The following is a 21,911-nucleotide window of genomic DNA, read 5'->3' on the forward strand; positions in this document are numbered from 1 at the left end:
TATGCGCACCATATACACACAATAAAGGACGGAGTTGATGTTCGCCTCGATGTCAGTGAGGGAAACTTGAAGATATTATGGATGTCGCGAAGTCACGTTACAGTAGGCAAGCCAGTGACGCTGATTGCAATGGGGTTAACTGTTTATTGAGATAGAATATGCAAGCGATAGAAAGGAAAGTATTTACACGGACATCACTACGAGTAACATGTTAGAATTTTGGTCTTCTTTCTTAGCCGAATCTACACCGAATCCCCACCAACGGCCCCGCACGCACCTAAAAGCATTCCCAGCAACCCCCTCGCCCCATCGTTCGTCCAATCACACTGCGGTGCGCGCAGTGTGCACACAACGGGGCTCCAAGGTGACACTATCGGGAGTTCCAATACGTTCAGGTCGTTGCCACCAATCCCTTGCAGTGCAACGAGTCCCCTTTTGTCTCACAACCTCGCAAAAAAAAACACACTTCCCGAAGAAAGCACTTCCGCGTTCTGTTCGGGCATCTGGACAGCTTGCGAATGTCTCGGCACAGTGCGGTTAAGTGACGAGGGGCTGACTTCAAGGCCAGGGCATTGCTTCCGCGAACCGGGTGGCGGAAGCCCGACACACAGTCACCCCTCCTACGCGCTCTTCGTAGCCCGAAGGTCCCCCACCCACGATGCTATAAGTCGCCGCCGTCTTGGTGTCGAACCACTCGTCTCCTTTGACCACCCCGCGCGACAATTGCATGCAGCTGTCCGCACAAACGACGCCGACTTCACTGACGGTCTACACCAATAGCGCACGAGTGGTCGAAGCTGAATGTTTCGTGACGGTCCACAAGAGTAAGCGAGCTACTAGCGATAATAAATCTTTGCTACAAGGTATTGCATTGTACAAAACGGCTACGTTTCAAGCCTTGCGCGAAATCAAGAACAAATCTATCGGAATTGAGCACATCCGCGAGCGATTAGGCAGGAATAATCAGATAGTGACCGCACAAAGGAAATGTATACTGAGTCAGATATGTGACAAGCCGCTGCTTCAATATATTTGTCAAGTAAAGAACGAAGAGCAAAACACACTAATTCTGACCCAGTTGACGAGCGGGAAGTTTGGACAGCTTGGAATATATATATTTAGCCTCGCTTTTAAATCAAGCCCCATATACGCTGCTCGCGCTGTTTGGATATAGCTTAATCAGCCTCCAAAGCGCTTTTGCGTCTTCTCTGAAGCTGTGGCCAAAGCTTCGTGTCGGCCACCCAGTCACTGTCTACGATATCTCCCGAAAAAGAGGTTTGCTAAGCCATACCGGCGTAATACACACCTAATGTAAACGTGGGGGCAGCGGAGGCAGTTGAGACAAGCAATGGACGCGCCTACACGTGATCAAACATGGCAGCGCCCACTGGATCGCCGTGAAAAGGGTCAATAGGAGAGTGTGGTTTGGTCTCAAGTCGAATGTTTAAACGTTGCCTTGATGGTGGCCAAAGAGTCTAGACGGAGGCAAGAAATTACCGCGAAAACACTTGGTTGAATTTGTAGAAAAACAGATCAGACGAATCTTTCAGTAAATAAGTAATACAGTAAAAGCTCGTTAATTCGAACCTCAAGGGGAAGCCGCTTCAGTTCGAATTAACGAAAGTTCGAACTAACGAAAGTGAAGGAGGGCAACAGTACACTGCGATTCGGAAGCAGTAGGGCATGTCAGAAATTTGGCGTGTCAGAAAGTGGCACACGCCATCTTCAAGTTGAAGCTCTGGGTCCGACTGTGCCACACCACCGATGTCCACCGAAACGAACGTTAGCCGAGGCTTAACACCATCACAATGAATCGCGACGGCCGATACCTCCTAAGCTGAAAACAGAGGTGCACAACCGATGAAGACTGCCGAGACAAAGACGCTGAACATGTGAAGGTGGCGAAGGCCCTGATTCGTTGGCTCTTGATTGCAAGCGCAGCTGCGACGTACTTGATTCGCTGTGTTTTGGAGCTTGCCGTGCCATCTCCGCACATTAGCAGCTGTACAAGATTTACAAACACTCCGAGATTCGCAACGGGCAAGAAGTCTCGGAGGTTACGTAGAACGGAGAAGCGGCAGCCGCCGCTGCCTTCTGGCTGACCCCGCGTCGGTTAGATTTTTTTCCGATTTTGCCTTCTCTCGCCGTTCTCTCCGTTTCGGAGGCAATACAGCCTTGTGTGTAGGCAGTAGGCGCGTTTCTCTGGCCGTGTGCCAGGCGAGCGTAGTTCGAATTATCCGTGAGGGAACCTTCTCGCGTTCGAATTAACGGACTTTTTTATACATAGACTTCTGTGGAGCTTGGCCGGACCAAATCGTACAGTTCGAATTATCCATAAATTCGAATTATTGAAGTTCGAATTAACGAGCTTTCACTGTATAATGAAGTTCATCAACGTTTGGGGCAGTCAACTGCTGTGCAATAACTTCCAGTCATTCAATACTGGCAATGGCTCACCTTTAAGCAGCCATGAATTTGCTGTCTCGATTTAGGCACAGCAATATTTCATTTTGCTAGTAGCATCCCGGTTGCATCTCATTAAAGTGACGTGATACCTCAACGAACATACTACTCTACGTGTACGTGCTGATGTGCAATTCTCTTGTCTCTTAACTGTCATTGTAATGGCGCAAAAGATAACTGAAATAAGTAGCTTATAATGTACCATCTCCTCTGTTGACCATGGTCGTCCGCTCTTGTGGACGGCATTACATGGATATGCATCGAATAACGTAAAAAAAAAAACTTAGTTGTGCTTTACTGCACTAAGGTGACGGTATGGGCATGTTGGTAGGGAATGAATGCAGCTTTCTGCGCACAAGACGAGGACGAAGGAGAAACTAAGGCACACGAACGCAGACTTACAACATTGTTTTATTTTGAATAACTGACCACATATATAGCAGAATCAGTGACACATCACGTGTGCGCCGCCGAGATAGGTATTTTCTGCGGGCGGCGCACACGTGATGTGTCACTGATTCTGCTATATATATGTGGTCAGTTGCTTCAAAATAAAACAATGTTGTAAGTCTGCGCTCGTGAGTCCCAGCCTTTCCTACGTCCTCGTCTTGTGCGCAAAAAAGCTGCATTCCTGCTTTACTGCACCTTTGTATTTCACTTTGTTTAGAAATGAGAAAATATTCAGTATTGGATTCGATATTCGAATGCCTTTTCTTTCCGTACAATATTTGTATTCTATTCAATTTTGAAATTAAACTATTTATTCGATCGTCCCTATTAGTAGTCATTCAACAGCTCTCATGCACTCCAGAAAAAAAAAAGTGGCGGCAAATGGGAAGCGTGGCCTTTTACGCCACAGGAGTATTGAATGCCAATAGGAATTGACTTACCGGCTTTGACCATGCGCACGGCGCAGTCGCCAACGGAAACACCGTGCATGTCTCCCAGGGGTCCGATGCACATGGTGGCCACGACGGGAAGCCCCGTCGCCTTGCACACCTCGATGGCCATCTCGATCTCTTCAACGTGTTCGAAGTACTGCGAACGAGGAAGGAGGAGGCGAACAATGAAATCTGTCGCTGCATGCACAGTTCGTGTACAGTGGTTACGGCATCCGACTGCCCTGTCGCTGTTGACCTCAAGTTAAACGAGCACTAAGGACAAGCAACAAGTCATACCCGACTGGTACAGCGTTCTTCCAAAACTCCAGATATTTTCGAATTGTTTGTCCGCACTTTGTAGGACTGCCCGGGATGGTTGAAAATTCCAACGCTCGCTGGCGATCGAAGCAGCCTTAGCGGTCCAGGACGTCAAATTAGATAGACCCACTACTTGCATTATTTCCCCGGCTGCGCTATTTTAAACTTTCTTCAGTTTATCGTCAGCGAATTCTAAAGTTAGACCACCAAGAGATCAGTTGTGGGCGCGTACAAGTCGACACGAGCAAGATGCGACGCGACACCGAAGCACGACGGATGACCGTCACCTGTCGTAGAAGAAAACTTGCTAAATTAAGAGTGGTTTTTATTTAAACTAAATCAGCAGACTGTGAAGGCTTGCGCCGGCGCATGCAATCATTCCGGCTTTAAAAAAAAAGTTACGCGCATCGAAATTGTATTTTCTTTTGCACTTTGTAGGGATTAATTCGCCCTCGTGCAGCGAACTGCTACTTTCTTAGATATGTAAGCTGCCATAGAGCCCATCGCACGGAGTTGTCCCGGGCTCGATTCCCGCGCCACAGCGAGCTTTTTACTTAAAATGCGAAGTCTGATTTCGAAGAGCCCGTTTTGGTATTGTCATTGTGACAGAGCAAGGTTGTTGGTAGCCTTCCCTTTAATGTCTTAGTTTACTTTTAAACTTTCATATCTACTGTACTCTACTGTACTGTACTGTACTCTCCCCCTTCTTGTCATTTTATTGTTTCCTTGTGCCACCACATGGTGGTAAAAATGACACAGTTGAAGTCATAGCGCTGGATTGGCACGGACAAGAAACGTGCGCTCGTCCTGTCGTCTTTCTTGTCCGCCTCAATCCAGCGCTATGTCTTCAATCGATGAAACGAGCCAAGTATAGCCCAAAAATCTGCACTCCCGCAAATATGACGTCCCGTGCCGCCGAACACGTGGTCGCAAAAGCGACGTACCTCGCAGATGAGAAAGTCGAGCTTGTTCCTGACGAAAACGTCGACCTGCTTGCGGAACACGTCCTGGACCTCGTCCTTGGGACGACCCGTGAGGTAAGAGGGCGTCTGCGAGATGCCGCCGGCCACGAGCGCGCTCTTCTCCTTGGCCACCTCCAGGGCCAGCTTGCAGGCCGCCTCGTTGATGTCGACCCCCTGCGAGCAAGACGACGACCCGAGTGGGCGTGGCGGTGAATTGGCGAACGTCCTATAGCAGGTGATGTACGCGCGTACACCTGGGTTATTGAGTATGAGAGACCTCATGTTTAGAGCTACAGGCTACAGAAGCAAGAGTACGCGAAGTTGGACTGGCTGCTTTATTGTCAACGTGGTGGACGCCGCAAAGTTTAACGAACGGTTAACGTCTCCTGTATAACATATAAGACCTGTATTTTCCATTTTTTGGCAATGATTAAACCATTCTTTGTTTCTTGAAAGAAAGAAAAAAGAAAGAGGCACTGGTGCTCATTAGCACCTATACTATACTATACTATACTAAACTATACTATACTATACTATACTATACTATACTATACTATACTATACTATACTATACTATACTATACTATACTATACTATACTATACTCTTATACTACGCGAAGAGGTGCGAAAAGTTGTTAGAGTGTCGAATAAATAAAAAGACAATATAAGTAGTAAGAAAGCGTTGAATTTGCAAATGAATTCACCGGAAGCGCGCAAGGTGAAGAAAGGTTCATGAAAGGAAACAATTTTATCCACCTGAATATAACAGGATGCTATAAAGGAAACCCGGGTTTCCTTCGTAGTTTCGTGGTACATGTGGGCGGATGACAGCTTTCCCTTCCATGAAAGCGTTGAATTCAGACTACTAATGGCATTAGAAGCTTGAAGGCCGGAGTCCTCTATGAGACACGCGAGTTCTACCAGGCCTCTGGTCCTTTTTTGTTCTATCAAGAACAATGTATAATAGAAATAACATGAATAACTAGTCAGTGTATTTCACAGTTCTGTTTTCCTAACCGTTTCAAGTGAAGCTATTGGTTGATAGTCGGTGCCCGTGTACCCAGACTGTCTTGTTTCGTTATTTGTGCATCTCATCATGATCTACGAAACAGTGATGGATGTCCCTAGCGGTGAAAGTGACTGCTCGAGCGTAAAAAAATTTTCAGCTTTTTTCTGTGGATTACGTGTTGAAAGTTTTCATTTGGTATTAGCCACTCGTGCGACACGCACACGTGCACTGGTGCTCGATAAAGTGCAGATGTTGTCAGTCACTGCGTTTATATTAGCATGCCTCCTTTATCTATATGTGCGCACACTCTTTCTTTGAACTTGAATACAGTGCAAACACATTAACACGATTCTTACAGAGATAAATATACCCGCTGCCAGGCGATAACAATCAGGATGACAATAAAAACGCCCTTAAGGGACCATGCTATATCTTTAAGAGTTTGGCCGACCACTCAGCGAAATGAGACAGATGACTTGCGTGCGGCGCATCGTAATTTCTGTAGCTTGATGCTGCGCTGGCGTGTAGCTTGACGCACTGGCTCAAAGGACGCGTCATTTACCACATATAAGTAGCATTATCAATCAGACGGGTTTGAGCTAATGGGTACGAGGTAACAGGCTGAAACTGTAGCACACCGATGCTTTGCCGGTGCCATCAGGATGTACTTTACGTAAGTGTCTAGCAATTCGCGATACTTTTGCGTGACACCTGCTTTTAAGGGGTGTAAAGATACCTTTCTTGTAGGATGTATACACTCTTAAAACAGTTGCACCCTTTGGGGTGTATATTCGTCCCACAACAATAATATCCATCTCATTTGTTTGCGTCTCCTTTCTTGAAAACCCTGCGCTCGCTACTTTCCTGTCGAGAATGCTATGTCACGCTGATAACGCGCACGCCGTTCATGACTTGGAAGTACCGGGCTCGCAGCGTTAAAGAAAGGAAATGCGGGCAAGATGCAATGTAATAGTTCTTAGAGTGTATAGAGCACCGTATATATACGGTGCATATACGGATGTAAATATAAAACCGCCCATTTTGCAGCCTTTTGGAAGTTAAAAAATGGTCACTGTGTGTTTTCTTGCAGGCTACCATGAGCACTTCCGCAATTAAGACGCTCCTGGATCGCAGCACTCGACCTTAAATCACAATGAGCTTTCTGTGATCCCACAGCTTGGTATGCATACTTGCAATTCTATACGAATCTTTCCAATAATAGCTCCCTCACTATATAAGAATGCTTACGTCTTTTAGGGCGTATCTTGTCCCTATACGATAAATGATAATCGTCATCTCTCGTGATTGCGTTTACTTTCTTTAAAACTCTGTGCTTTCTGCACCGGTCAAAGAACGTTGTGTTAGGCAGATACGATCATGCCGCTCGTGACCGGAAAGTGCCGAGTGCGCAGCGACAAAGAGAGGAAGCGCACACAAGGTAAATGACGATGATGACGATGACAAGACGAGCCCCAAAGAGTGCATGCCTTTCTTGCGGTGCATTCGACTGCTTCCGACCGCGCTCCAAATTTGTCTGCAGCAACGCGTAGCCTATTCTCGGGATTGAAGCCCGGTAAAGCCCTGTCCAGCTGCTCCCAGCGCAATCCGAGTAGCCACGTGATCGAGATTCTGTCCTATCACGATCGCGCACCCTGCTCAACGGTGACAGCACCTCCGAGCGTCCTAAGCTTGAGCACAGCGCTCTGAACGCACCCGGCGAATGTGTACCGAACGCTAGATTTTGACCAGCCGAATATAAACCGCACCTATAAATTAAGCTCTCGAGAAAGCGAAGATTCGAATGTACCAGAGTGAGCTGGGCGTCGCCTTTGTGTCTACTGGAGCACTGTGGTCCAGCAATAGCCTCCGCTCAAAAGCACTGCAGAAACGGCAGTGCGGGCGGTTTGAATTCGTACGCAACAGTCCAGAGAGATGGTATGCACTCTCTCCGCATGATGAAGAGTGTTATATGGCACACAGTGCGCGAACGACGAGTTTGTGGGAAAATTTTGGCGAATACGTAGCGGACACGTGTACCGTGTAGTGCATGCCGGCCAGGTTTCCGCGGTTGATGAGCTTGTCGTCACTGGCGTAGAAGGTGAACGCCTGCATCACGTCCGATCCCGCGCGCAGGAACTCTCGGTGAAGTTGGCGGACTGGCGTGGGGGAGAGAAGAAAGAAAGATGGCGTCGCCATCAGCGAAGGCAATTCGCCAGCTGAAAATTTCTCACTTTAGGCCTATGCGAGCTCTCGCACCGAACGGTGATTTATCGTTGAATATCTGTAATTTGAGTGGAATGAGAAAGAGCGATAGCCCACAACGTCTGCTGCTTCTTACAAGCGTTACGTGTTAGTCATAATTCAGGTCAGATTTAGGGTCAGACGAGAGCCTTCGGTTCGATGGGTAAACCGCAACGTTTGTTTACGCAAAGGTTAAGTGCATCCACGTTATAGTTTAAACTTTGGTTTAGGGGCGAAGTTGTGCCCGAACCCAAAGTCAAGACAGCGGTTTTCGACCGGCGACCGCGCAATCGCCAGACGACATATCTAGTAACAGCCTATAGCCACGGGTGTCCCTAGTTTAATACTTCCAAATGATTGGGTTATCTCAAGCATGAAGAAGGCTGTTTTACTGCAGTAATCACGATGAAGACTATGTTATCAAAGTAAGGCCAGTCAATCGCCAAAGACTTTTTGAATATCGGTTCGCTTCGATAACTTCAGACAAATTTAGCGAAAGTAATTGTTTATATCGTGTCAGGATACAGAGGATCAAGCTGCTATCCCAGCTGTATTGAGTGCTTATCCTAAATCCACAATAAAGTTTTTGGAGCATGGTTTAAAAGGACGCTGCAGAGAAGGGTGAATTTAAGAATAAGTGAAGCTCTATTAAGCACATTATATTGAGGGAATGCCATAAACGTCAGTTTAACCGTGAGAAGAGTCCTTGTAAGCCAGAAAAGACGCAAAAATGAAAGATGGACTTAAAGTTTAGGCGCAAGCATCTTGTAATGACATGAGAGCTGGACAGCCGTTTCTTGGTCATATAATTAATAGCTCACCAGTAAAAAGGGACTACATTATTTCCGAAAGGAACTAAAGAATTAAAATGACGCGTTTCAAAAACTTTTTTTTATAGAAAAGTGTGGAATACACGAAAATCGGCGACGTCGTACTTAGTACTGGCGCTTCGACTCGAAATTCGTAAAGTTATACCTTGCCCTTCGTTTTCTCCGCTTATTTAATATAAGGGGCCTTTTCCCGCTAAGAAAAAGCAAATGGAAGCTTGAAAAATATATCGTCTTTTCCGGTCTACAGTCCGTACCCGCTCTGCAGTTGGTAAGGGCATACTTGCGCTTAACCCTACAATGCCCAGCGTATCGTATTTGATAGGCTCGGTTTCATAGCCCAAAACGCTGACTTACACTCGGGGAAACGCAACGCGAGAGCGATAGTAGCGTTTTTGACACAAAGGAGCAAAGCTTCAGTTGTGGGTAGCTCAGCAAACCAATCACTAAAAAAATAATTAATCATTTATTAGGCTCAGTAAATTTAACTCAAATACCGTTTTATTGTTTTTGGAACGACTCTACTCTCCATGCATGACAAGAAATAAAGGTCATAAAGCTAGTATTAATTTTACCTGATGTGGTATTAGAGCTTTGTAGGGTCAAAATAAAGAGCTTTTCTTTAGTACTAACTCGCTGTATAGTACGCAGGGCCTAATCTTTGCTGAAAATGTTTTTCTAAGAGATTGCCTGAAATTAGAGCGTGTACACTCAATTCAACTATGGGATTAAGCACGATATATGGTCGCAGGAGCAGTCAGGCTTCATTTTTTCCACGCATGTCTACAATCTTACCAATTTTACTCATGTATAGTACGCACCGAGCGAAATTTTAACCATAAGAACATGATGGTCCGCGGACTATTATCCGGAAAATACGATACTTTAACAAAACAAAACTGCTTTATACAGCTTAATAAAACAGCTTGTCGGCAATAAGGGCTCGTTGCCGTGATTCATATACACATTTCCAATAAGACTTAGTAGCTGAAGCACTTGGGTGACATACGATTGATTACCCGCCGCGGTAGCAGTGGCAGTGACATCGTGCTGCTGAGTTCGAGGTCGCGGCTTTGAACCTGGCCACTGCGGTAACGAACCCCAGGTGGTCAAAATTAATCTCTGTGCGAGACCGTTACGGTGCTGTCAGCGGGCTTCCCACTTTCACCCTGTCAACGAAACTCTCTCTCTCTCAACACACCCCCGCGAAGCACTTCTCCTCTGTTAGCCACCGATCTTTCCGACGGCATGCCTCATATACAGATCGTAGTTTTGGCTCGTACAGCCTTAAGAATTCGAGTCTCGGGTTAATTTTGACCGTCTGGGGTTATTTGACATGCACCTACACCTGAGTACGCGAGCGTTTTTCGCATTTCGCTCTATGAAAATTTGTTTGCAGTGCAAGCAATCGAACCCACGACCTTGGGTTCAACAGCAGAACGCCATAGGCACAGCGCTACTGTGGCGGTTTCATACGACGTCTATACTGTAGAGGGGCTAGGAAGGCCTCTCAATCTCTTTGAAGCTTCTACGCTCTCTGCTCTTCGATGTGAAAGTAATTTGATTGATTGATTGATTGATTGATTGATTGATTGATTGATTGATTGATTGATTGATTGATTGATTGATTGATTGATTGATTGATTGATTGATTGATTGATTGATTGATTGATTGATTGATTGATATACGCACCGGCCTCCGGGTGCTCGACGGTCGCCTCGGGGGTCCAGGGGCCCGCCTGGACGTAGCCTCTTTTCTCCAGTGCGAACACGAAGCCGCCATCGCCGATCACGACACCCTTGTCGAGACGTTCGAGCAGTCCTCCTCCGGTGGTCTGCAAACAGATCAATGCGCACAGGTGATCGGTCCAAAGCGACGACTCATAAAAGACGAGCAAGACAAGGGCAGGGAAATCTAGGGATCTAGGGAAATCTAGCGGCGCCTCTAGCGCCCTCGAGCTAGACGCAATCACTGTAACAATGCAATTTGCGAATAATAATCACAAGCGCCACGAACTGGAAGCGCTGTGTAACAGAAACACCTTGTGTGCCTCCTACAGCAGTGCATTACGCATTCGAGGGTGCTGCTGGTTGATTGAGCGAGTGATTGATTGATGTGATGACATTGGAAATGTCTGACATCGCTGGCCGCCAACTTTTCCACAGCATTTGAGTGTTTAATGAATATGCAGAAAGGGCATGAATAAATGTGCAAACGAGGAAATACGCATTGCCTTAGTACGCTTAAGCAACTGTGCTATTTCTTGCTGCCGCGTTTCGGGTCCCAATGATTGTGAACTTCTGACTGCGCGCGTTTATAAAACGGGGTGAAAATCAAGGGAATGTTCACTTCGAAACAAGTGCCTCACGGAGTGCAAGTGCTACTATTTCAAGCGAAATGTCTCCGACGAAATCTATTGCTCTTTCCTTTAATTGCAGTTTTTCCCAGGACTGTCTCATCATCTACGATAATGAAAGTGCGGAAATGAACCAGTCAGACTCCGCTCCCAGAACCAGCTGACAAGGAAATTTATTCACCCGTAGGCACGCTTACAACTGTGGTATGAACGAAAAGTACAATATAAGGCACATCACATGTAATACATCACACTTGATGTAAAGCAGCTGGTCGTTGCCGCGTCTGTTTCGGGTACCGCGGCAGATCTAGTTATCTTTTATGCTAATAGTGAGTTCCCTGACTGAGTTACGGCCCAGGTCTGCTATGTACACTTATTCAATTTATTTACTCATTTATTCAAGTTAGCTTTTGTTTTTGTTTTCTTACCCATCTTTACCCAGGTGCCCCCCCCCTTTTTTTTTCGCGCATGTACGCTAATTTCTGTGGCTAATCTATTACGCATCATTGAACCACTTCACTGCTTCTATTGCTGAGGGACTTTCGAATGATGGAGCCATAGTAGTCGTAACGATTGTCGGGAGACACCTTTTGGCGGTGGAACGGGTCAATTCGACCCAACTGCCGCGCATTTCAGTAACAATAGCGGGATTTTGAAAGCGCTGGTGCTAAAAAGTAGCTGGCTTATCCTGCGTAATAAAAAGTCCGACTGATATTTTTTTTTCGTTCCGCAATATTAATTTCAGCGTGACAAATCCCAGGAAAGTTTTTTTCCCCCCTAATTTCTACGTATTAAGCTGAACTCAAACGGCTAACCGTCTTGCACCAAAGATTGTTTCCCGTATCCCAACACGGGGAGCGCGAACGTGTTGAAGGGACACCGAGCTTGCGTCAACATTTGTCTTCGATTGCGAGATAAAAACACCCACTCGAGACTCGTCCCGGGCGCGTTTGTGTACGAGGCGATCGGGATGGTCACGAGAGAGACCATCCGGCGAGCTCTTATCGTGCAGCGAGATAAATCGACGCTGAAGCACGGCTTTCTGATAGCGTGCATCCGCAACAGTCACTTTGTTTATACGGGACTAGCGAGTTGATCGGCCTCAGCGAAAACAGTTCGCCAGCCTCGCCCCCGCATATACGCATACGCTCAGTCGGGAGGAAAAGTCTACAGAGACGACGGCATCTGCATACAGAAAAAAGAAATTAATTTCATTTGGCTCAGCCTTGCAACGTGCAATTGCCTTAATGTATGACGCTGGCGAAACAGGAGCACGTATGCAGTGCCACTTGATTTCAGTCTTTATGCCTGGCCTACGAAAAAAAAAAATTTTTAGCGCTACCTCTGGGCTCCAGACGTTTGCTCTTGACCGTACATACCTGGCTGGCATGGCTATCTCCACAGGTGAACAGAACTGTGAATATACATTGTGCCACGCCCTTGCTTGTGTTATACTACATTGTAGCACGTAAACATTCATATCAAAGCATTTGTATTTACATAAGTGTTGGGGTGGCGCCGACGTAATGCTCTTGGGTTGTTTAACACGGGTGCTTAATAACACCCAATGCATGGCACAATGGTCAATTATTATACGTGAAAATGGCCATACAAACGCACTCGGTGTTCTGAACACACAAAAAATACGTGTAGTAAGTAGCCCAATGTGGCAGGACCTATTAACCAAAGTTGAAATTGTGTTTAACAAGAACACAATGGATTCTATGTAGAAAAATAAAATAGGAAATAGAACCAAATTTGACCAAATATTTTGATGCCTCTTCATCACTTTCTCAAGTTTAATTAGTCCAACTTCCCACAACCCAATGTCAAAAACACAAATTGACGTTTCGGGATCTGTACAGATCCCTTGTTCACGATCTCCTCAAGTTTCGCAGTGGAAGAAAAAAAAACATGAAATTTCTTTTGGCATATAAAACGTAGGCAGCCTGCGTAATTATCGCGATGACATGTAAGCATAACTATATTAAATTCAGCACTGTCTATCTCGTAGTTCGGTTATATTGTCCCTTTAGGCACGAGGAATGTGTGCCGTTCTTGCAGGTAGAGGGTACTGAAGATTTGCACACGAACAAATACGTCGTCCACGTGTTTAGGCAATGGACACTCATTAACAAAGGGTTGCATTCAAAACCCATTTATTTCAATATCAATATGCGCTGCCGCTTTCCACAGATGCGACATGTCTCTGAGATATAATTGCGCTGATATTTAGTAACCCGAAAGAATATTTTTTTTCGAAATGTTCTGCTTTGTTTCGCTTCGCTCTATCTTTGTTTGTTTTGTTTCAGGCACGAACATCGGTGCTACACAATGAATCGAGCAGAAAAACGTTTAGAGAAGTCCTTTCTGACAACGTACTGTCGTCGGTCGTCATCTAAGTCGGCATAAAGCAAACAGGCAAGTATACATGTTGCATAAGATGTTGCAGACATGAAAAAAAACTATAATTAGGCGAGGCGCACATTCCAGCCCCGCCTCTGCTGTCTCAAACACCTTCCACGATGCATTCGCTCGTTCCCGGTGATCCCTGCCTTTCTAAAAGCCATCACCAATGCCGTGGCCTAATGAGTTGGGTGTGCTCTACTCCGCTTGTCATTAGCTTCGTATTGACAACTAGCGTGCGCGATGTGACTCATAGGCTTTGGCACGAGTCTCCGAAATCTCCAGTGGGGGGGGGGAGAAACACGCCACGCCGGAGATTTCGGGGGCATTGTCGCAGCTAGCGATACGAATCTGTGCAGCGACTTACGGACTGTAGCTTCATAGCACGATGCTCTACTCGAACGCAATGAATCCAGGTACGGGTCTGGGCTGGGGTGATATTTCTAAGCGTACGATTAATATCTTGCGCGTAGCCATGTTTCCGAGTATAAAAAGAAAAGAAAATACGGTAACGCAAACAGACGGCTATTGGCGATAGACGGCTATTGGCGATAGAGGATAAGTAGGCATTGGTTCAATACTTTTGAATAAGGGGAACGGTCCCCTTTCAACTGGGGCGTACTTACTTGAGGTTTCTTTCCTGTGAAGAACGAAAGACACAAGGAAATAAATAATACGCGCTATTTATTTATTTCACAATACTGTAGGCCAGATTGGCCCAAGCAGGAGGGGCATGAAAACACAAATCATAAAGCACGCAAATGCAAAAAAAAGAAAAAAAAGATTGTATTGCATGTGACATACAAGAGAATAAAAAATTCAGAGATGACGGAGCAGAAACTAAAACAATGAACATTGAAATTGCTTAATTTCTACTGAAGAAACAATGTTTGAAGGGCCTGTTCCAGGTCAGGAAAGCGAAAAATCGATATATAAAATCCCTATAAAAGTATGGTATGGAACATTTAGTTGAAACAACAGTTGAAAAGATTTCCCGACAAAGGACAGAAGCCCTAGCTGTCTAATGACACTGTCACCCCGTGTTTTCCTTTTTGTGTACGCTCCCCTTGAATACACTTCACTAATTTACTAGGCTAAGGGGGCCCAGTGAGACCTTGTGACGGTGCTTCAGTTTACAAACCATGCCTCCTGAGCAACGCTGTGAAAAGGAAACTGTTTCTCGTGTAATCGATCAATCACTCTTTAGATAACAGAGCGGGAAAAAAAGACCAGCGTACAAAGACTTCGTATTCTCCTCCATACTGCGTGCCAACGCCAACGGTGCTGATTTGCAATGAACCAGTGGGTTAGCGGGTCCGCTTTGCTTCCACGTAGCAATTTTCTTCGACATTGAGTGAAACTTAGTGAAATTTTAACACAGCGTACTAGTTTCACCAGACTTCAACGGACTTCTACTGATGCCCAACATTCAAGGCACCACACGGTTAAGGCAGAGTGGTATGTTGTGGTGCTGTGCCTGACCGGGCCACAGCTAACGCTCCTACCTCCCGCTCCCCCAATCACTCTTTCTTGTTATTTATTTTCTTCTTTATTGCGCAGAATACATTGGCTTTAGCCGCTCGCGAGAGCGTTCCACTCGTAATCGTACAATTGGCTTGATGGCAACGTCAAAAAGATCACCTGACAGAAACGGCTTTTTGACGTCAGAAAGCCGGTTGCATCTCCCTCAAACTGGCCGAGTTAGGCAAGCGCTCACTTGTAAATATTTGGCGCAGAACAACACATGGCCGTCGTCCTGCGACACTTAGGACACTGTCGTCAAGACTGTTTTCCTTAATCCGATAGATGACACGCAGCAATACGATAACTTATGCTAACGTCATCGAAATTAGCGACCGCCGGGGAAGGGGCCTCAAAAATAGCGGAAGCGACTTTTATCTATCAATGCCATCATTAGTTAAAACACTAAGCTTATTCGAAAGCATCATAATTAAATAGTTGGACCACGCGCCGGCGTATTACAAACAGCGCGATCTAAAGCACGAATGAGCTACGAAAACACGAAAGACGAAGGCACACTGGAAAGAGTCGTGTCCTGCCTGTCGGAGTTTCTGAGGCACCCCGCTGCCAGACAACTCGATTACTTTCTCGCCCTGACAAATAAAAAATAAAGTAATGCCAATAGTAACAAAAAAAAAGCTAGCCCGAGACCACCTCAATATTTTGCTTCTGTCGGGATCACCACGTAGCTAGGCAAATCAGCTACTTATTAAGACGAAAGCCTAACGTGGCTCGTTGCTATGGCTCATATCTGAAAAAAGCGGCGTCTAGTCCTGTGAAGCAAAAAAACATTATCATAAGGAATGGCTCATGTCCCCGTATAAGCAAGCAAAGATGCACTGACTGAATATGAATGAAGGAACGAAAGAAAGAATGGAAGAAGGAAAAAATTAACGATAGAAAGAAATAAAGAATTAAAGAAAGACGTAACGAAAGAGAGAACGAAAGGAAAGAACGAAAGAACCTTTAGGTAGCGCGTTAGGTGCTCGCACGTGTCGTTGTGAAGGTCGACCTACAGTGCCATCGGTTTCACACGCCGGCTCGTTATCTCTTGCCTGATCGCCCTCCGATCGTATAACTTTAGGCGTTACCAGATGTGCAGTAGACTTTCGCCTTCACGTGTTACAGAAGTGTAACACACTGCCGATTCTCTCTCTCTCTCTTTCTTCTCTGCCTTGGCACAACTGTCCCGTGACTATAAGCATCGGTATTTAGCGTCTGTCGTGATAGCGCAGATGCCTGCGAAAATTCGCAACATAGTCAGCACCCAACGACTGAAGTCGTAATTACTTGGTAATTACAAATCACGTTTCGCCGCCTAACTGCACACACACACGCGCGCACAATCATTAAGCTGGCACCAAACGTTTTGAAACAGCGTCTCCCAAATAACGATTACTCCGAGGCAGCCCATACACGTTTGCTATATCAGTCTGCACCGACTCGCTAACGCCAATAATAATCGCACGCCACCGGAGAAAGCAAGCGCACATGGACACACCTTCGTAACGTTCGCCTGCACTCACCTTCTGTCGGTGGCAACGATTTTGAAGACATGACCTTGTGTCGTGCCGCTACCCCCCAATTTTGCCGGGTCTGCCCGCATAATCATGCCTTCCTAATGATGGGAACGGCTCCCCATGACCACTGCGGGTCAAGCTGGAGAATTTTCACAGGCGCCATGGTGTTTCGTTTATCGCGATTATAGTGAGGATTTCCTCAAACAATGGCACAAACCCACTAGGGGTGATTGACCAAGAACCGGGTAGGGTATAACAAGAACGAAAATATACATTTAAAAAAATATCGCCATAAGTTAAATAAACGAATGCGTAATACGGCAGTAGCCTTACAAAAACAAAATAATAAATGAGAAGACTAGAAAATATTAAGGAATATTAAAGAGCGAGTGTAGTGAAGGGCATCTCAATGATTTAGAACATAGCTTTCTTTTAACTTTTCTGGAAATTTTAAATTAAAATTTCATGAAGGAGGCAGAAATAATTTCTTAGCTGGAGGGGGTGACCAAGCGCCACCATCTTCGCTGCCTCCTTCCTGTTGCCTCATTCAACCAATCTGTATCTGAATTTTCTGTCAGGATACAGGGAGTTCCAGCTATCATGCATTGTGTTTTAAAAAAGAAGATCGGCCATTCTACGCGAAGATAACCAAGTGCATATTGTTCGCAGTCTAGTAGAGCAGCCGCCAGTAAATTTTTCTTAATGACATTAATTCAATTAATTAATTGGTTATCATGGTTATTGGTATGGTTAATTGGTAACTTGGTTATCATCGCGCAGAACGGCCCGCGATATTTAAAAACGCGATGAACGGTAGCCAGGACGCCCTGGGTATAGCTAACATGTAACGCAAGTCTCACTTTGCTCCGAAACCAATAGCGAATTCTCTTTCAATAAAATTCGTAGCCGCGCTTTCGCCTTCCATAACCAGAACGGTGCCTTCTACACGTCTGAGGGCAAACATTCCCCGATGATGAAATTGCATTGCCAAAGAAGTTGAAAGATCAGTATAATGAAACTTCTTTTCGAACATACAATTTCAAAACTTGAAACCATGCCCAAAAAGGGCCACCTAATACGTAACAGCTCGATTCTGAAGTGTCGCATTTTGTAACGAAATATATTGTAGCTGCAACACAAGCGGAAAGCAGTACTGTGTTGCACTCGTGAGGAGGAGGAGGAATAAACTTTATTTTTTTGACAGCAGGTTTGAGACCTCGGCCTCTCTACCTAGATGACGGCCTCGAGCCCTTGGGCTCTGGCGGCATCTTCGGCCTGCTGGATTGCCTTTAGTCTTCCGGTGCGTGAGTTTATTATTTTTTTTCTCCTCTTAATGAGTATTTGACTGCTTACGCCAAGCCACTCTCGTCCTTGTTCGAGGAAAGCAATTCGGCAAACGGCCGATAACACCGGCCGCGGTGCAGGCGAACCGCGAGAGAGCGCTGATGCAGGACGTTCCGAGAAAACGACGGTTGGTTCGCGTATAAGCATTGGCACAGGCTCGTATGGAGGTCGAGGTCCCGCGAACGCGTTCTCCCGCTCTTGAACTTCGTTCTCTGCGTAGCTGTTATCACTCTGGAAGGGCCGCCAACTGGGTTGTTTGTTGTATGACATTACTCATCGTCGGACCAGTCAAAAGTTTTATTTCGCATGGCCAGCATAGCCCCTCTATTCACAGTGTACACATCTGTGCACCCAACTTGTTCTCGCCCTTTGTGCCCAATAGTTGCGAGAAGAAAAAAAAGGAACTATCGACGTTGAGTTGCGCCTGAATTGAATTCTCTTAGCGCGACCCAAATACAACGATAGTGTGACTCACTGGAAAGTGTCCTACAGCTTAAAATTTGTTTCAGAGCAATCTGCCGTAGCTTGGAGGTATTTGCGTATATTTCACAAATCAATCGGCAATTCATTGTAATTCGTCACTGAAGGGGGCAGAATGTTTTATGAACAGCTCTATGCACGCTCCTGGCAGAAGTTCACGAAGAACAGCTTCAGCTGCCACGTCCACTGTTTCCAGCCGCCCTACCAAGATTCACTACAAACTTATTATTTACGAGCCTGGTGATTTCACCTATCTACCCTAAGCATACTGAATATCTTCAAAGTTTCGTTTCTTTACGTCCAGATTCAGTACAAATAAGGGCTATATATTGTAAGAATGTGCTGCATTTCGCTACTGGTCTCCATTTCTTACCAGCCTAATTCAGTCACTGCATGCAGGGCAAATTACTGTTGATTAATAATTGGTACACAAGACACTATCTTACTCCTTTCTTAATACCCTTGTTCGCGTTTTCTGGTGTATCTGTGTGGCCCGTGAGATATACAAGTCGCTCGTGGACAGTGTTGCCAACTTTTTTTCGGGTGTGCCGCTAAACGGGGACGAAGTCGCTAAGGTTCCGCTAAATCTTCGAGCAATATCGCTGAATTGGTCAGACTGTCCAGTGAATTTTTCATAATGTGTACGTTATTTTGAACACTATAACACAGGCTAACATGTCGTAGATCATCAAGTGAAACGACTCACGTTCATCTAATGCTCGTGCACAGGACAAAGATGAATTTATCAGAAGGGTGTAGAGGGCTTTTATGTTACGTATTTACAAGACAACGGATGATGACAGCTGCAGTTGTGCACTTACTTTACGATTGTAAGGTGACAAATTCAGCAAGGTTCAGCAACGCACGAGTAACCTGATTTTCCAAGCACGAAAATGCACTCGATTAGGTTATGCCTGCAAATTTTCAAGTGTTCGGCGCTTGTGAAAGGAGTATAAAGCTTTGCGGCCACGCCCATCGTCGTGTTAAGACATCGATGACCATTCCTTGACCTTTATACAGGTCAAACACCGCGTTCTCACCCTTTGACCCACTTGAAAGCTGTGCGTAGCATATGTTCGTCGGAAGGCCGCGAGAAATGCTTTCAAACAAATGTTTTGAAACTGGTGCATTCAGTCTCACGTTAACGAGCCCAGCCGCTCCAACATACGTACGCGCTCTTAAATCAAAGTAAAAATGTTTACTTGAAGGGAAGAAATCTACTGTTGATCTGTCTTTTATTAATCATATCATATCATATCATATCATATCATTATTCTAATCGTATAATAAAATTTTTAATGTTTTGGTAACTTAATTTACTCATAAGCTTGCAAAGTTTCACCACTCGAACATTTTTAATGAAATTGCAGCACAAACTACGGCAATGCACATCCCAATGGGTTTTATAAAAAATTTAATTGAAAAAAAAAAACATGCATTTGGCGAGAGCAATGTATGAACCCGTTTTCCTCGGCTTCACTAACCCCAGTTTAGACCACTCAGAGTGTAACATAATTCGGTTAAAAAAGCATGAGCGTGTTAAGAGTTATTTACTGTCGCAGAAAAATCGCTATTTATCGCATGCAATAGCTGATCAGCCGTCGCAATTCCACAGTGTTCGGCTGTACTCTACAATCAGCTACACTCGGCGAAGTGGTGTTGGCTTTCGGAAACGGGATCGGCAATTGCTTCGACGTGCCAGGCACCGCGGCATCTTCTTGAAGTTTGCATCGCACGCATTTTCGAAGATCGGAGTACTTAAACGCACGCTCACATCGACAATAGTTACATTATGCAAGTTTCGCTTCTTCCTTCGTCGTCTCGCCGAGGAGCCACTTGCATAAATGTGGGTCATTGAGCCACTGTTTTTTGAATTTTTGAGCATGTTTCACTTTCGGCGTCCTGCCCACCGCACGATCACGTGCACGAAAGCTATACTGCAGCTCTCACCGAAAACTCCGAATACAATATCTGAAGTGCGGTGATACATGTGGGACAAATGCGGTTGGACAAATGAAGTGGGACAGATGTGGTGGGACAAGTGAAAATAATGAACGACAGCGTACGACAACGTACGACTTCAAGACTTCCATGAGTATATAGAGGCCGCTGTTGAGCCATTGTGCTCAGGGAGCCCACGAGCCGTAAAGCCAATTTCGAGCATCTAATTCTAGTTATTCATTAGTTAAAGTGCGTTCTTGAAATTGTTTCCCGAAGAAACTTGCTAAACTTCGAAGTAACTAAAGTGTGGCCAAATTGTCGGGTCATGTCGCTAAAACAGTCGCTATAGTTGCTAAACATAAATAAATTGTCGCTAAACAAACCAAAATGTCATGAAATCTAGCGGCATGGGTATGCTCAGATGTTTATAATACCATGATGCTGGCGCCCATTGCGTTCGTTCGACCGCGCTTTGATGCGCTACGCTGAAACCTCCAGTTGCATGAGGGCGGTTCAGTGCAGTCGCCCTTCACTGTCTTGCAACATTGCAACGCCGCTTTCTTTACGTTCGCAATGCTCGTGAGAGACCAAAAAAGTCTACGGCGGAAAAGCACGCGACGCAGATAACAGCTTATCTGCTTTTATCGGAAGCCGGATGTCGCTGAGATTGAGCGTGGCGTTTGTTTGCTCGCAATGAATTCGTTTGTTTGCCCAGTCCGGCACGTGCCAGACACGTCTGATTGCTCAACAAACCTAGACTGTGTGCACTCAGGACGTGCACTTGTTTGCACCAGCAGCTCGCGATGCCTTGTTCCTGTCCTTAGCATTTGCTTTACAGGTACGCTTGAGGCCACAACGACCGCTTGTACGAGTTTGACCGGTCGGTCACTGATATTGGCTCCGTTTCGAGCAAAGCTCGGTGCAGCAATTCAACTATGCTCACTCACGATAAAAGGATAGAAACCAGTTTTATTTGCGACAGAAAGTTTGCTTCGTGCTTTCGCTGGCTCCTGAATCTACTTATCTCAAGCCTTTTGTATGTCATGTTATACGTGCACATGCCCATTTCGTAACTTTCTTTTCATTTCATTTATTTGAACGTAAATGCAAATTATAGCAATGCCTTCTATCGCGAAGGATTACAACTAGGGCTGTTTTAGTATTGAAACCTTTCGATTTTAATCAAACACGAATACTCGTTAAAGACAACCTGCGAATATCGACTCGAATACCGAATATTTTCACATTTATAATAAAGAAGAATATGAAATGTGCGGGGAGTCCAGTGTGGCAAAAAGGGATTATTTACGTTATTTGACACATGCACGCAATGCCGTTTGCAACAGGACGTCCAGTGGACTGAGGAGCTTGTAAATGACAAGCAATTTCATTCACTTACCCGGTGTCCCATGACAATGACAATCATGAAACGAGAAAGAGAGAGAGAGAGAGAGAGCAAATGATAAGTGAAAGGCAGGGAGGTTAACCAGTACTGAGCCCGGTTGGCTACCCTGCACTGGGGAAAGGGAAAAGAGGAGGGAAATATTAAAAGAAGAACAGAAAGTCCACTGGGGATACCGATCGGTCACTCAGTATGGATCACAGACGGTGACTCAATCCGGTAGCTTTCAAATATCGCA

At 45.4% G+C, this 21,911-nt stretch overlaps 1 protein-coding gene across 2 annotated transcripts in view; it reads right to left on the reverse strand.

The window, feature by feature from the left end:
• The window catches only part of LOC135919022 (betaine--homocysteine S-methyltransferase 1-like), a 42,768-nt gene that overhangs the window by 8,020 nt on the left and 12,837 nt on the right, over window positions 1-21,911 (reverse strand). The window contains exons 1-6 of one of the 2 annotated variants that reach the window (XM_065453066.1): window positions 16,513-16,696; window positions 14,092-14,105; window positions 10,396-10,537; window positions 7,672-7,790; window positions 4,607-4,798; window positions 3,354-3,501 (exon numbers count right to left, since the gene is read on the reverse strand). In XM_065453066.1, the coding sequence (XP_065309138.1) occupies window positions 3,354-3,501; window positions 4,607-4,798; window positions 7,672-7,790; window positions 10,396-10,537; window positions 14,092-14,105; window positions 16,513-16,543 (646 nt within the window). In that variant the 5' untranslated portion in view covers window positions 16,544-16,696. Of the gene's footprint in view, window positions 1-3,353; window positions 3,502-4,606; window positions 4,799-7,671; window positions 7,791-10,395; window positions 10,538-14,091; window positions 14,106-16,512; window positions 16,697-21,911 lie in introns of those variants that run through there. The other variant, XM_065453766.1, reaches the window with a different exon arrangement.

The sequence above is a fragment of the Dermacentor albipictus genome, chromosome 1 (assembly GCF_038994185.2).
Source record: "Dermacentor albipictus isolate Rhodes 1998 colony chromosome 1, USDA_Dalb.pri_finalv2, whole genome shotgun sequence".
In the NCBI taxonomy this organism is placed as follows: domain Eukaryota; kingdom Metazoa; phylum Arthropoda; class Arachnida; order Ixodida; family Ixodidae; genus Dermacentor; species Dermacentor albipictus.